The following is a 16,023-nucleotide window of genomic DNA, read 5'->3' on the forward strand; positions in this document are numbered from 1 at the left end:
AGGAAGGAGAGGTGGGCTCTGCCCTTCTGAAATGCCAGCTACTTGAAGACAAGCAGTGTTGGTTTGTATGGGCGGAGCAGATGCAAGGCGGGCGTTTTGTTAACGTGATGGGGACGTGGGGACACAGTCCAAAGAGCTGGCTGCCCGGCGTCCACGCAGAGTTGGAAGCCCAATGCCACGGGGTAGACGCGGGTGAAAGGGAAGCCGGATCGTGATGGTGGGCAAACCAGGATCCGGGAAGCGTTGGGGTGGGCGGACGAGGGGACGCGAAGGCCAGGGCGGCCAGAAGAGCAGGTCTGGGAGCTGCCCAGCCCGGCCTCTAACCCTGCTCTCTTGCAGACCGTGCGCGTCCAGGGCAATGACATCTCACACCGGCTTCGGCTGTCTGCCGTGCGGCTGCAGGACGAGGGCGTGTACGAGTGCCGCGTGTCGGACTACAGCGACGACGACACGCAAGAGCACAAGGCCCAGGCGCTGCTGCGCGTGCTCTCGCGCTTCGCGCCGCCCAACATGCAGGCCGCCGAGGCCGTGTCCCACATCCAGAGCAGCGGCCCGCGTCGCCACGGCCCAGCCAGCGCCGCCAACGCCAACAACGCGGGCGCCACGAGCCGCACCACCTCCGAGCCTGGCCGCGGCGACAAGAGCCCGCCGCCCAGGAGCCCTCCCGCCGCCATCGATCCCGCAGTCCCCGAGGCCGCAGCAGCCTCCGCGGCCCACACGCCCACCACCACAGTCGCGGCAGCTGCTGCTGCCTCGTCAGCGTCGCCGCCATCGGGACAGGCGGTCCTGCTGCGCCAGAGGCACGGCTCCGGTAAGGGCGCGCGGAGAGAGGGCGCACGCGCGGGGATGGCTCAGGGCTAGGGCTGCGCGAGGAGAACCCGGGGGACTCCGGACCCAGGACCCGCCCCCTGGGCGTATTTGCATATGCGTACTCCTTCCTAGTTAGGTCGGGAGCGCCCTCCCCTACGGCCCTCTTCCCGAGGTTTCTCTGTCTTTACTCCTGGCCTCTGGAAGCATTTATGATGTGCATTTGTGAATGGAGGAGGGGGCTGCCCTGCCAGCTACCTCAGGGTACGCTGGAGGCTGCAGTGTGGGAAGGCGACCTCTTTTGGGTTTGGAGACCTGGACTCTGAGGGCTGAGCTCCGATGGTGGCAAGGGGCCAGTACTCTGCCAGCATCGGTGGTGGAAATGAGCTATGCCCAGATGGGGGCACTGGCAGCTGGTGGAGAGCGGGAGGCGGTTAAAACTTGAGTTGCGTTGGTTTCTATTTTGTGTGCTCGATTGAACAGACTTTGTCCAAGGGCGTGGAGGGGCCTGGCTGTGTAACCTACGCTCTCTTTGGCTAAATGCAGGATGGCCCTAGGCACCACCTCTGCACTCTGCTGTAAATCGCAGATCCTCTCCCTTTGGCTTTGGGGTGGGGGCAGTAAGGACTGAGCCCCAAGCCACTGTTAGGAAGGCACCCAGAGGGGAAGGCTTGCTTTCTTAGGGAGCTGAGAGGCTGGGAGAAGGAATTGGGGGTGGGGGCAGGATGTGGGAAGGCAGAAGGAGGAGAAGATGATGGCTTGACTACCCCCTGGTAGGCAGCTCTGGGGCAGTAGGAGCCATTGGCAGAGGCAGGGGTGGGGGCGGTGGGGGGTGGTTATGGAGGGTAGAAAGGCTTGCCCAGTGTGCCCCTCCTCCCAAGGCATCCCCCACTCTCTCCCCCTGCTCCAAGCTGGGCCTCAGAGCCCACCCCAGTGCCTGACTGTGAGCAGGTTGCTCCCTCCCTCAGCCCCCTCCTCCGTCTTGTTTGATGCAGAGTCCCACAAGGAGCATCTCTCCTGGCCACATGGCCCTGGGAGCCTGGCTTTGGATACAGGTGCATGTGAAGCCTCCCAGATGTGACAGAGCACATTGTCACACCCCTACGGTGGTAGTTCCCAAAGGGTGGTCTGCCTGCAGGCTCCTGGACTACCTGCAGAATCCACAGGGGCAGGTCTTCATGTCCTTAGTGTTACCATTTCATCCTGCCTCCCTGGCTAACTCTCAAGCCCTCCGACAGTTGAGCCTGCGGTCTGCCTGGCACATCAGTTCAGTTCTGTTTCTCATTCAGCTCTACCCACTGTAGCAGCCTCCTCAGTGTGTCTCAGGCTATTGGCTTGATCCGAAGGCCTCATCCCTCTTGGATGCCGCACAGGGCCCTACAAGACTGTCCCTCAGGCTACTGGGGAAGGTAGGGACCTGCAGAGGGCCTCCACAGCCCAGCTGGGAACTTTCCACCCCCTGCACTAAGATATCCGTAGGTGCTGTGACAAATAAACCCCAAAAGGCCAGTGGCTTGACAAAATTCAAATTTAATATTCCTCATTCATATCAAGTCCTGCCCTGGAGTGCCCTGGGGCACGTGGTGGCTCTGTTCCATGCAGTCATCCAGGGACCCAGGCTGAGAGTACCAGCCTCAGCAGGAGGCTTCCAAAGTCACTCTGGGCATGACATAGAGCCAGCAGACCAGGGAGGAAAGACAGAAGCAGTCCTTGTCAGCTCACTGCCCTAAGAGAATGAAGCCCTAATGCTCTCAGGCATGCATTGTGTATAATGAATCAACTTGTTTCATATGCATTTAGGACGGCCCTAAGTATGTATCATTCTTGGGAGACTGAGAAAATAGCCACTCAAATCATTCTGGCAGCGCTTAACTCTCTCAGAGAAAAGCTGGTTTAGAAAAATGGCAAGATGTTTTTTAAGGGCTAGGTCTAGAAGTGGTAAATATTACTTCTACCCTCTTCCATCGGCCAGAACTCAGTCACATGGTCCAACATGGATGTAGGGCCCGCTGGGAAATGTAGTCCTTGGAGCAGCGGCTGCTTTCGGGCCTCATCTCTTCACAGTGCAACAGGAGCGTGACTCTTCGAGGAGTTAGCCATCTCTGTTCAGCATACAGGCAGTGCTCAGGGAGAGTGCCTATCGACTTACAGAGCCATTGGCTTAACTGATGCTGGTTGGTGAAGAGAACATCCTTCTTCCCCCTCCCCTTGGGCCCCAGCAAGGAAATGTGTGCATTACAGGCTGGGACGTACCTCTAGGATATTCCTGGAGGATTTGAAAGGCAGAAGTCCAGATGTAAGTTGTGCCTCCACCACTTACTGGCTGTGTGATTTTAGGCAAATGACTTACCATCTCTGAGTCATCTGTAAAACGAACAGAATAATCTCTCTGACCTCAGAGGGAGCTTGGTATGGAAACTGCTGTACATATATGTTCATTATTATCACCCTGGTCATTAGCTGCACTAGCTGGAGAGGAGGGGATGGGCAGATAAAGCTAAAAGGTTGGCAGTTGGAAGCCAGGCTATGGAGGGCCTTGAATGCCAAGTAGAACCAGCAGTTGGTTAAAGACTTTGGTCAAGACCGTGTGAAAGAGATCTTTGAGAGTGAACTTCGTTGTGCTCACAAAATGATAATGAGACCAAGGTCATGAGTGTACTCCTGCTTGAATCTGTCTCTTCCACTGGCCTTCAGCCTGAGTCCCAGGCCCAGCCACAGATGACCTGACTGCCTGCCACAGCCAGTCCGATCTCCAGTCTCTGTGCTGGCCGTGGAGGCTGAATGAGAGAGTGAAGATGCTCTAGGACATCTCATCCGGGGAAGGTGGGCCAGACAGTGCCCTTCTTCCCAGAAGATATGGAGGTCCTCGGGTCAGCTCCATGCTGATGGCACAGTGCCCAGTGCCATCCCAGCAGATAGGACCTTGGGCACCCACCAGCCACGGGGCCATATGTTAATGCCCGTGTGGGTCACTCTGCCTTCCACAGAGGGGCTGATGTCCGCTGCCATCTAGAAAGCACAGCTTGCCTGGATCCAAGCGGGGCTGACAGCAGCACCCCTGGGATAGAGGTACAGTGGCCTCTGAGGTCTCTGTCACCCCCTAACCCTTGCCAGCTCCTGAACAGGCCAGGAACTGTGTAGACACATTTCAGAAAGAACCTCCAGTCTCTCTCCAAGTCTCCTTTGGGGTGCCCAGAAGGTGGGCCTTCAGCTGGGAGGTCAGAAAACCTGTGTCCCTCACTCTCCAGGTGAAGCTCTTATGAGAGTGGTTCTGCTCCAGGCACTCTATGTCCCACTCTGGGCACGGAAAACGGATGGCAAGACCTGTCATTCACAAACACATCCGAACAGCCTTGATGCCAAGGAGGGAGCCATGCTCAGTCTTGTGTCCCACCTCGCCCCGGTCACCCAAGGCCACCCAGGCTGTGTGCTGTCAGTGTGAAGCCTGCAGACTGTGTTTTGGAGGATGGGCATTAGTAACCTTTCTGTAGGGCTGCATCACCAGCCAGTGCCCCGAGCTCGGCTGCTGGCACCAGGTCCTGCTGAGAGCCCTGAGAGGCAGCAAGCCAGCCGCTTTGCTCAGAACCACAGCAGCCTGAGCTGCAGAGGGAGCTCGGGGCAGACGACCTTGGGCCTGGCCTCCCAGCCTTGCAATTCTAGGCAGCTTGATGGGGAGGGGTCCAGAAAGGACCGCTGCCTCTTGGTTAATAGTCAAGAGTGTTTGCAGAGGATATCAACCAGGGTGCTGGCAGAGGCACATGGAACATTCAAACAGGGTCACCGGGGGGATAGAAAGAGTGTATGTATCAAGGTGTGGACAGGGTTAGGGCAGCCAACAAAGGATGGGTGCAGGTCCCCAGGGCTGGCATCAGTGGGAGCCATCAGCAGACCTAGCCTAAAGGAGCCAAGACAGGGGCAGCTGGTAGCACCCAGAGAGTAGGAGGGGAGGCACACAGCCATCTCACAGTCACACAGCAAGGATCTCACTCTCCTCCCGCCCTCCATTCCCTGTCTGGGCCTCCCATTGGCCAAACCCTCCTGGAACCTGAGGGCAGGGGCACCCATGTGGTGCAGGCTATAGAGGTCAGCCCTCAGGGGCTCACAGCAGAGTGGAGAAGGGTGGGCTGAGGACCTGGGGGCACTGAAGAGGCTCAGGGCCAGACACAGTGGCTCATGTGCTGGGCGCAGTGGCTCACGCCTGTAATCCTAGCACTTTGGAAGGCCGAGGCGGGTGGATCACCTGAGGACAGAAGTTTGAGACCAGCCTGGCCAACATGATGAGATCCTGTCTCTACTAAAACCACAAAAAATTAGCTGGGTGTGGTGGCAGGCACCTGTAATCCCAGATACCTGGGAGGCTGAGGCAGGATAATGACTTGAACCTGGGAGGCAGAGGTTGAAGTGAGCCGAGATCACGCCATTGCACTCCAGCCTGGGCAACAAGAGTGAAACTCTGTCTCAAAAAAAAAAAAAAAGAAAGAAAGAAAGAAAGACAAGAAAGAAGGAAGGAAGGAAGGAAGGAAGGAAGGAAGGAAGGAAGGAAGGAAGGAGAAAGAAAGAAAGAAAGAAAGAAAGAAAGAAAGAAAGAAAGAAAGAAAGAAGAAAGAAAGAAGAAAGAAAGGAAAGAAAGAAAGAAAGAAAGAAAGAAAGAAAGAAAGAAAGAAAGAAAGAAAGAAAAAAAAGAAAGAGAGAAAGAAAGAAAGAAAGAGAAAGAAAAGAGAGGCTCAGGACACTGGCCATTTCAGATTGGCGACTGCAGGGGTGGTCCCAGCACATCTCCCCACATAGTCCCCCATTAAGCGATCGTTCCTGGAAGGAAGTCAGAAAAAAGTCCCTATTTTTTAAGTGAGCCACTTTGGTAATGCCACAAAGGAGAGAGGGGGGACTTCCTCCAGCCCTCATCCGTTAGCTACTGCACAGCGAGGCAAGAAAGCCCTTCCCATGCCGTATGTGTACCCAATACAGCCAAATACATATTTGCACTAAAAGTTGATGTGCAAAAACTCATTCATTTCACGTCTCATTTGTCAAGAGACATTTTGGTATTTGTGCTTAAAAATAAACATGGACTGGATTAGCAGAGCAGAGCAGGCGCAGGAGGCCGGGCCCTGTCTTAGCTGTGTTCATAAATCTGGCTCCTAATTAATCTGAATGCTGACCCATTTTTCGTGAACACTTTGTTGCTGGTTGCCATTTCTAGAAAAGAGAGAGAGAGACCAGAGTATCTTCCAGACAAACATTTCTAAATGGAAAAGGCACCGCAGTGAAGTCTAGCACGGCCTCAAAAGAATCCAGTTTGCAACTGAATGGCTGGCGTGTTGGCCATAGGTTCCCCTCTGCAGGGACCTTGGGATCAAAGCAGTGGCGTGTGAACCTCTAATTAGCCTCAGGGTTCTGGCTCCAAGGGAAGGCACCATGGCCCCCACAGAGAGCCGGCTGGATGTGGCAAGCTGCTGCTGGGTGCCCACACGGAGAACTGCCTCTCAATATTTCAATTAATAATGAGAGAAAGACAGCCAAGGCCATGGATATGACGGCTATAGAGAGGCTGCAGCTGCTGGGAGCCATCAAGGGGGAGCATCCTTGGATGTCACCATGGCAACCGTAAACCGTGACCAAAGGGGGCCATGGGGAAGGTGGAGACAGTCACTACATCTCGACCCATGCCCTGGTGATGACAGAGCTGAAGGAATGGCACACACGTGACCCAAGAGAATCGCGATGCAGCAGAGTCACCAGCAGTACCAGCAGGCCTAGGACCTGTGGGCCCTGAGCAAGCCATGGAGGTGGCCACCTGGTTTTCCCATCTCCCCGGACCCACAAGGACCCAAAGGCCCTTGCCTTAAATGAACAATCCACTCTTCCCCCAAGCTCTGATGTGACATGAGAATTATAATTAAGAAGAAAACAAATCTGGCAAGAGCTGTCCCAGAGAAGAGAGGGCGAGGCTCTCTGAGTATCCTGAAAGAGAAAATTAAAGGATTTCATAAAGGAAATGGCTGAGCCTCACAGCTGGCAAGCGATGCCTGCTTCATCCCTAACAGCAGCAATCTTACACCATTATCAGCCACATGGCATCCTCTCCCCCAGCAGCCAGTCACTGGGAGCCTGCTGGGCCCAGCCCCACTCTTGCCATGAGGGGGATCCAGAGATGGCAGCGTGAACCCAAACTTAGAGGAGCCAGGGCACCCAGGTAATTCCAGGACAAAGCAGTCTGTGCTGTGCCAGCACTAATCCAGCTGAGGCAATCAGGAGAGCCTTCCTGTAGGTGGTGTGTAACTTACGGCTTGTAAGAAGCACCTGGGGCTGAAGTCCTCCCAATTAGGTCAGACCTTGGAAAGCTTTCAGATGCCCCCTCTCTCCTTCCCAAGGTTGGAGAAGTCCACACCAAATGGAATGGCCTTTGTGTATCAGTCAGCTCACTGGGCAACCATCCTTTCAGCATCAGGAAGACCCTAAATTCAGGATAAAACAGCTGCTCTTGGATTATAATAATGATAAATAATAACATTTGCCTTTTACTGAGCACTTACTCTGTGCCACGCTCTCCTCTCACTGGCTTTCCTCCTTCCCGCAGTTCTCCCTAATGCCTCCTGCTTCAGTCCATCCCCCAGAAGACACAGCGCTCTCTGTGCTCATAGCCAGAGCCCAGACTCTCTCCCCAGCTGGAGTGGCAGCCCCCAAGAAAAGAGCTGGGAGCCAGCCTTGTTAAATGTCACCGTGAGCTAACCCCCCAACAAGGAACTGCTCATTAAACACGCCAGGTGCATATCCTTAAAGCTCTGAATATTAAGGATTCCCCAAGCATCCGTGGGGATAAATGAGGTCAAGTGCTTTTGTAATATGATATTGATTAGTTCTGCTCTGTGTGGACAGAGCAAGGCCTTGGCTGTGGTCTAAACCCCTGAGCTTTCTGGGAGACGCCAGCATGGTTTTAACACATTTTTGCAGCACAGGTGAAAAATAAAAGCATTATCTTTTTTATTCCCCCATGCTTTGCCGACTATCACCAGGCATCTCTTGGAAACTTGTATCCAGAGCAGTGAGAAGGTTTCACTTTGCCTTACATAAGGGCTGCAGGGAAGTTTGAGATGAGAAGTCAACAGGCTCAGCCCCTGTAACTCCCGATTGCTGCCTGTAACTCCCGATTGCTGCCTATTCCTGATGAAGGATGACACACCTCCTTCCCCGGGGTGGTGCTTCTAGGGAAATTAGCCTGCTTGTCAGTGGCTTTGGTGCTCTCAGGGAAGATGTGCTATAAATACCAAGATGGAGGATGCAGTCTGGCCTCCTGTGGGTTAGGGTGTAGCTGCTGGTAAGCAGCCAGTGGTGGAGGTGGCTGGGGGGCCGCTTGCAGACAGCAGCACCCTCGGTGACCGCAAAGTATGAGCATAGCCCAGGCCCCTTCTCCGGCCTGCATCCTCCACAGGATGGCCCTTGAGAGAAAGACCTTGTGCGAAGCCTGTCCCTGCCAGCAATCCTGTTTCTGGAAGTTATTGGTTGTTCTGTTCTGTCGTTACTGCTCTCTGGGCTAAAATATCAAAGCTACCTTGGACAGGCTTCACTTGGCTCTGGTTCTTGCAGTTCAAGAGGAACGTTGAGGGGTCCTGGCGTTGGCATGAAATAAGGAGCCAAAGTGGACATTTCGGAAGCTTTTCCCCACACCCACCTGCCCCCCGCACCCACCTACTCTCCCACACCCATGGGCCCTGCTCCATCCAGCTCAGAAGTAACCAGCTTGCCAGAAGGGCCACTGAGAGGGACAGGGCACCCCCTGAAAGTCCCAGCTGAGCACCCGATGCCCATGAGAGACCGAGGCCAGGAAAATTACCTAGGCAGGTCAGTCCTCCCCACAGCTGCCCATGCTGGTGGGAGAACCAAAGCATCACCCAAGGGAGACTGAACATGGTTCCAGAGGAAGTTACACTTTCTACCACTTCCAACCATTGCATTCTCTCCTGACATTTCAAATGTTCCTCACTGTTCAGCCTGCTGGCTCACAGGTAAGCCAAGATTTTAATGCCAACAAATTTGCCCCATTTCTGGGCCTTTACTGGGCTCTGGCCCTGCAAAAGTCACAGCACGTGCTTCTCACTCCTGCCCTTCATACCCTAAGTATTATACTTGTTTTCTGGATACATCCAACCATTTGATTGGAATCTTGAGTCCATCACTTCCCACTCTCTGTGTGCGAGTTCCATCATCTGTTATCGTCAGCACGACAGCGACTTCTATGCCAGAGAGTGGTTGGCAGGATCGGGGAGGATAATCCGTGGAAAGATGTTAGCTTAGCACAGGGCCTGGCACCTAGAATACATTCAGTGGATGTTGGCTTTGGTAACCAGCGTTATTCATGGGAATGGTGTTAACCATCCAGGATCACTTACTAAGCTGGACAGAATGCTCTGATCTGAGACTTCCTTCATGAGACCATCCTCCCTCCTGCACTTGCTGTGAGCATGATGGAGCTAATGGTGATGGTATTTGTCCATTCTGCATTGCTATCAGGGAATACCTGAGTCTGGTCATTTATAGAGAAAAGAGGTTTATCTGGCTCACAGTTTTGCAGGCTGTACGAGCAAGGCACCAGCATCTACTTGGCTTCTAGTGAGGCTTCAAGGAGCTTTAACTCAAGGCAGGGGAGTAGACGTGTCACATGGTGAGAGAGGAAGCAAGAGAGAGAGGGAGGATGTGCCAGGCTCTTTAAACAACCAGCTTTCATGTGAAGTAATGGAGTAGGAACTCACCCATTACCTCATTACCATGAGGAGGGCACCAGGCCATTTGTGGGGGATCCACTCCCATGACCCAGTTACCTCCCACCGGGACCCACCTCCAACACTGGGGATCACATTTCAACATAAGGTTGGAGGGGACAAACATCCAAACCATCTCAGTGATGGGGCTGATGGAGCTCAGAAACAGAAAGGGCCATCAGATTGCAAATGGTTCAGAGAGTTGCTGTTTTTGTACGTTCTCTGGCTGCACCATTTCAAGGAGGGAAGGTAGAAAGGTAGGTATGGTGCCACATCCTCATCCTAGTCTGGTTGGGGCTGTTTGCCATGAGTCAGGAGCTCCTTGGTGAACAAGGACAGCTTCATCATGGTTTCGTGTGGTCCATCAGCAAATTAAGCCCCCAAGTTTGCCCATGTGCCGAGTCCTGGCTGTGCTAACAGGGGTCCTGGGGAAAGCTGCTCCATGTCATGCCTGGTCATGCTTCTTTGTCATATAGGCTGCTGCCAGTGGTGGGGGCATTGTGATGGGAGGGGGTAGGGCCTTTTGGGTGGCAAGGAGAAGGTCAGGAGAGGCTGGTGTCTGCAGCACTGGACAGCTGTGTCTCCATGGAAGAAGTGAGGAGAAGGTAGAAAGCTCTCTCATCATGTCATATAGCCAGAAGGCCTCCTGGGGTAGGTCTAGACTGAGAGGAGATGCCCGGAGTCCCCGTCACTGGGGCCTTTACAGAGATAGAGTGAGAGAGAGAGGGAGAGCCGCCTGTGTCAGGGAGTGTCCCACAGGGATGGGCCTTTTGGGGACTCAGGCCACCGTTACAAGCTCAAGACATGTGCTGGTTCTTCCACTTGTGTTCCTGCATTTTGCTTTTCACATTCACATCCACCCCAGCTTCCCTTTCTGTGGCTCACTGTGCCCAGAGATTGCTAATAAAGGTGCCACTTGGCACCGAGGCTAGTGAGAAGAATGAAGGACAGAGATAACACCTCTGGGATGTGCTGGGAGTGTGAGCAGGCTGCAGACCAGGCCAGGAAGCCAGGAACCCTCCTGCCTGTCTCCACCTCTCATGCCCATGTGAGCCTGCTTCCCTCCCAGCACAGACAGCCCACTGCAGACTCCTGCTGGAGGCCCACCCACCTGTAATGAGATAGCTCTGGAGACAGACGGCCCTCCCTCTGCTGACCCTGGCCTGCTGCCCATCCGCTGCCCTCAGGAAGGAAGGCATGGTTTTCTTTAAGCCAGGAAAGCTCAGCTGCAATGTCAGTCCCCTTAGAGTGACTTTTACTACAATTGATTCTCATACAAATGCTGCTTGGCCCAGAGGAAGGATCTTTAATAAACCTATGGAAGGGGGAGCTGACACCACATCAGGCTCAATGTGAGTGGGGGGTGGGGATTCCTGGTCTGCTATATCTGGTCTGGCCCAGGCCAAGGGGCAGGGAGCTACCCAGAGCATCAGGCAGACCTAGCCCCTGCCCCGGGGAGGAGCTCATGGTCTAGTTATGGTGGCCATGCAGGAGGATGAACCCAGGGCTCAGCTCAGGCACAAGAGGGGCTCAGAAATGGTGGGCTACCAGGATGGACTAATAGTTGGGAAGAACTCAGAAAGGTGGGGCCAGGGTGGGCTGGTAATTGGGAGAAGACTTCCTGACCCTGCAGCCAAAGGAGTTTCTTTCATTCTGAGCACCTAGATGTGCCTTGCCGCTGCCTCAGGGCTCCCAGCAGTTCTTTCCCTGTCCTGCAGTCAACACCTGCTGAGTGCCCCATCCAGACTGATGCCCATGGACAGCATGCCTGGTTCATTCTCACTGCTGTTTCCCCACTGTCCTATATTCATCAGACTTGGTACTAGTTCATTCATTCATTCAATCATTCATCCAGCAAATGTCCATGGAGCATTTTTTTATGTGCAGGAACTTTTCTAGTCACTGAGGGCACAATGTGATTAAGACTAATGAGGTCCTGAGAAAGTGACAGAGGAAGAGACAGACATTGATCTAATAGTCACATAGCAAGTGGAAATTCGCAGCCATGGCTGGTACTCTAAAGGAGAGGCCCATGGGCTATGGGAGCTAAAATAAGGAGATTTGACCCAGTCAGGGAAGGGTCACCAAGAAAGTGACATTAGAGCCATAATCAAGAAGACGGTTAAGAGTTGGCCTGGTAAAGAAACAAGGCAGAGCTTTCCAGGAAGAGGGACTCACATGTGCAAAGGTCCTGTGGCAAGAGGAATCTGGGGAAATGCAAAGGCCTCACAAAAGCTTACTGTGGTGGGTGCAGAGAAAGCAAGATGGGGAAGCAAAGGGGAAATTAAGTCAAGAGTCAGAGTTTACTGGTCAAACAGGGTCAAACTGTAAGACCTTTTGAAGAGATCAGGAAGCTTTGGCTTTATCCTAAGGGCAGTGGGATGGGGTTTGAGTGGCTAGGGCATGATGCTTTCAGAAATGGTCACTCTAGTTGCAATGTGGAGATTGGAGAGGTGGGATGAATTTGATAGATGGGGGAGACCACTTTGGAGGCAGTGATCCAGTCAAGAGATGATGGGACTTGGACTCATTGGATGGATGGGTTGATGGATGTCTGAATGGGGTGATAAAAACAAGTAGCTGGTGGGTGAGTGAAGGGAAGGATGTGTGAATGGATGGGGGATGAATGGGAGGAAGGATGAATAGATGGGTGGATGATGGAAGAATGAATGGATGGGTAGAAAGAAGAATGAGTGGATGAGTGGATGAATTGGACAATTAATAGATGGGTGGAAGGAGGGATGAGTGGATGAGATAATAAATGGATGGGTAGACGGAAAATGAGTGGATGGGTAGATGGGTAGATAGAAGGGAGAATAAATGAGTGAGTAGAAGGATGATAAGTTGATGGGTAGATGGGTGGATGGGTAGAAGGAAGGATAAGTGAATAGGTAGATGGGTGGATGGTGGGAGAATTATTGGATGGTGGAAGGAAGGATAAGGGAATGAGTGAATGAGTGGGAGAATGAATGGATGGGTAGAAGGAGAATGAGTGGATGGGTAGATGGGTGGGCAAATGGGAGAATGAATGGATAAATACAAGGATGATGAGTGGATGGGTAGATGGGTGGGTGGATGGGAGAATGAATGGGTGGATACAAGGATGATGAGTGGATGGGTAGATGGGTTGACGGATGGGAGAATGAATGGGTAGGAAGAAGGATGGTGAGTAGATGGTAGATGGGTGAATGCATGGGAGAATGAATGGATGGGTAGAAGGGTGATGAGTAGATGGTAGATGGGTGAATGCATGGGAGAATGAATGGGTGGGCAGAAGGATGATGAGTAGATGGGTAGATGGGTGGATGGATTGGAGAATGAGTGTATGGGTAGAAGAATGATAAGTAGATGGGTAGATGGGTGAATGGATGGGAGAATGAATGCATAGATACAAGGATGATGAGTGGATGGGTAGATGGGTGGATGGATGGGAGAACGAATGGGTGGGTAAGAAGAAGGGTGAATCAATGTGTGAATGGGTGGATGGATGGGAGAATTAATGGATGGATAGAAGAATGATGCATAGATGGGTAGATGGGTTGATGGTTGGGAGAATGAATGGGTGGGTAGAAGGAAGATGAGTGGATGGGTAGATAGGTAGATGGATGGGAGAATGAATGGGTGGGAGGAGGGATGATGAGTGGATGGATAGATGGGTGAATGGATGGGAGAATGGATGGATGGATGGATGGATGGATGGATGGATGGATGAGTAGATTGGGAATGGGTAGAAAAATAAATAGCTGATGGATAAGTGGAAAGAAGACATGAGTGGGTGGATGGGTGAATGGAGAGTAGAAAGTAGGAGAAATGGATAAGTAGCTAAAACATGGATGGAAAGATGGGTAGATTTGGGATACAAGTTGAGGCTTGCAGGATGGGTGGGGTTGGGATTGCAGGCATGCCTAAGGTTGGAGTTTCCAGCAACTGAACACTGCACACTCATGTCTTCCAGGAAGGAGGCCATAGGAAAAAAGTCTCCAGGTGGTGGTAGGGCCCAGAATTCCATGCCATTCCATGCTTCTGCCTGCAGTCCCTAGGTCACTGAACATAGACAGAAGGGAAGGGCAGAGTGAGTGGACACAGCCAATCCCAACCTGCTTCCAGCTCCCCTAACCCCTCAGCCTTCAGGGACAGGAACGGTGGACCTCCTCCCTCTGCTGGGCACTGGGTACTCTGGCGGATGCAGCCTGGCCCAGATTTGCTGATTCTTGTCCATATACAAATTAATGTAGATATGTTTTTTCAGGCATTTAAGAAATCCCATCTCCAGGTGGGCAGATAAATAACTGTATTCACATTAAAGACTAATGTAACAAAAATACACCAGGCAATAATTCATAATGCATTCTATTCTACAGAGTCATATTTTAATGCGTGACATATCCCAGGCAGCTCCTCTGTGCTAATTTCATTTAATGAGCACATGTTATAGAATTTTCAGAGCACTATCCCCGGGCAATTAAAATATGTTAACCTTTTTGGTTAAATTGTGTTTCTAAAGAAAAGTCCTCACTGTGAAACAGAAAGAAATATCCAGGTGTCACTGAGGTGGAACCCAAAGGCGAGTTGTAATGGGAAAGGACTGCTGTTAGGTCCTGCGTGTGCTGGTTGGAGGGACCTACAGCCTCCTCCCGGACCTCAGGCCATGCGGCACCATCCCTGCCCTCACATGGCCAGGCCCAGTTCCACTGTGCAGGACAAGGAGCTGAAGCCTAGACCCATACAGTGAACAGCCTTCCTTGAGCAGGCATTAATTGACTACCCACTATTTGCCTGACCCAAGAGATCCAAGGTACACCCTGGCTCCAAGGTTGGGAAGATTGTAGCGGGGAGGTAAGGTACCCCTAGACAATTGGGGTTTAAATGAGGCTAGTATAGGAGATTTCAAGGAGGGGCAGGCTCCACTCATTCAAAATACGGACAGGTCCCCCAGCTCTGTCATCTGCATAATGGGCACACCAGCGCTCCAGCATTCACAAGTCCCAGAGTTTCAGATCTGGAAGGGGCTCTTAGACAGCCTAGGGTAAGCGATTCCCAAACTGTGCTCCTTGGAACCCCAGGAGCCCCACCAACTTCAACCAGAGCCATTCTGCTTCTAATGGTTTTACATATTGGGGTCCCATGCAGCCATTGGTTGAAAATAGGGTTCTACTGCTTTAAAAGATTTAAAAGCAGCTTATATAGTTCTCGTGTGTATATATATATATACCTATATATATATATGCACATTATATTAAATATATATATGCACTTTATATTAAATATACAAATAGTTTTCATATATATGCTACCTTCTAAGGGAAGAATTTGAAGTGGCTTATAAAACTGAATGCGGCATAATAGAAGGAAAAGTTTTTAATGAACAAATTGGAATAAAAGGAAAATGAAGGTGAATTTGTGAAATTATCCTGAGAAAAAGTTAGACAAAGACATGTGTGCTGGCAGTGCTGGGAAGCTGGAAGGTGAGGTCAAGGTCACTGTTGCAGCCCTGGGCTCTCCAGAGGGAACTTGAGACAGGCCTCTCAGCCCCAGCTTGTATCTGAAGGTTAAAAATGCGAGGCCACCTTTGAAGGACCTGGCCCATGTCTGGTGCATTATGGATGGTTAGACCAGCTGGGATGTCTAAGAAAGACTTTCATTCATTCATTCAACAAACATTTTGTGAGCCTCTGTGGGTTCGGGCAGTGTGCTGGGTGATGAGGACATATGCAGCTGAGACAGCCATGGTCTCCACTCTCTCAGGGACACCCTCTAGCAGAGAAGACAGGGGTCAGACGGTGACACGCTACAGCCATCCCCATACAGCCCCGAAGAAATGGAACTTGCCTTGGAGCCTGTAAGACAAAGGGAGCCTCCAGGCTGGGTCAGGGAGGGCCCAATGTCTGAAGGAGACCCATGGTCTGAGGCGGATGGAAATGAGTGAATGGGAGGTCTCTGGGGGTCGGCAGGGTGGATTCATGATGGCACTGGGAGGCAGGCAGGGGTGCGGGGAGAGGGGTAGCCAGGCAAGAGGAGTTAGGTCTTCGACCTGAGACAGAGACTCCTGGGAACTTGGGGAGCAGGAGGAAATTGTGCTTTGCATGTGAAAAGAGTACTCTGGGTCAGGCATGGTGGCTCACACCTGCAATCCCAGCACTTTGGGAGGCCGAGGCAGTTAGATCACCTGAGGTCAGGAGATCAGCCTGGCCAACATGGTGAAACTCCATCTCTACTAAAAATACAAAAATTAGCTGGGTGTGTTGGTGCATGCCTGTAACCCCAGCTACTCAGGAGGCTGAGGCAGGAAAATGACTTGAACCAGGGAGGTGGAGGTTGCAGTGAGCCAAAATCATGCCATTGCATGCCAGCCTGGGTGACAAGAGTGAAACTCCATCTCAAAAAAAGAAAAGAAAAGAGCATTCTGTTTCTGCAAAGGACATGGTTTGGTTCTTTTTTGTGGCTGCATAGTATTCCATGG

The 16,023-nt window shown here is 52.1% G+C and overlaps 1 protein-coding gene across 4 annotated transcripts in view; it reads left to right on the forward strand.

Annotated features, from left to right (window-relative positions):
- The window catches only part of VSTM2B (V-set and transmembrane domain containing 2B), a 38,893-nt gene that overhangs the window by 3,860 nt on the left and 19,010 nt on the right, over positions 1–16,023 (forward strand). For all 4 annotated transcript variants that reach the window (XM_063615038.1, XM_055236794.2, XM_055236796.2 and 1 more), the window contains one exon: positions 340–811. In XM_063615038.1, coding sequence (XP_063471108.1) covers positions 340–811 — 472 coding nt within the window. The remainder of the gene's footprint in view (positions 1–339; positions 812–16,023) is intronic.

Source organism: Symphalangus syndactylus, chromosome 13, assembly GCF_028878055.3.
Source record: "Symphalangus syndactylus isolate Jambi chromosome 13, NHGRI_mSymSyn1-v2.1_pri, whole genome shotgun sequence".
Lineage (NCBI taxonomy): Eukaryota > Metazoa > Chordata > Mammalia > Primates > Hylobatidae > Symphalangus > Symphalangus syndactylus.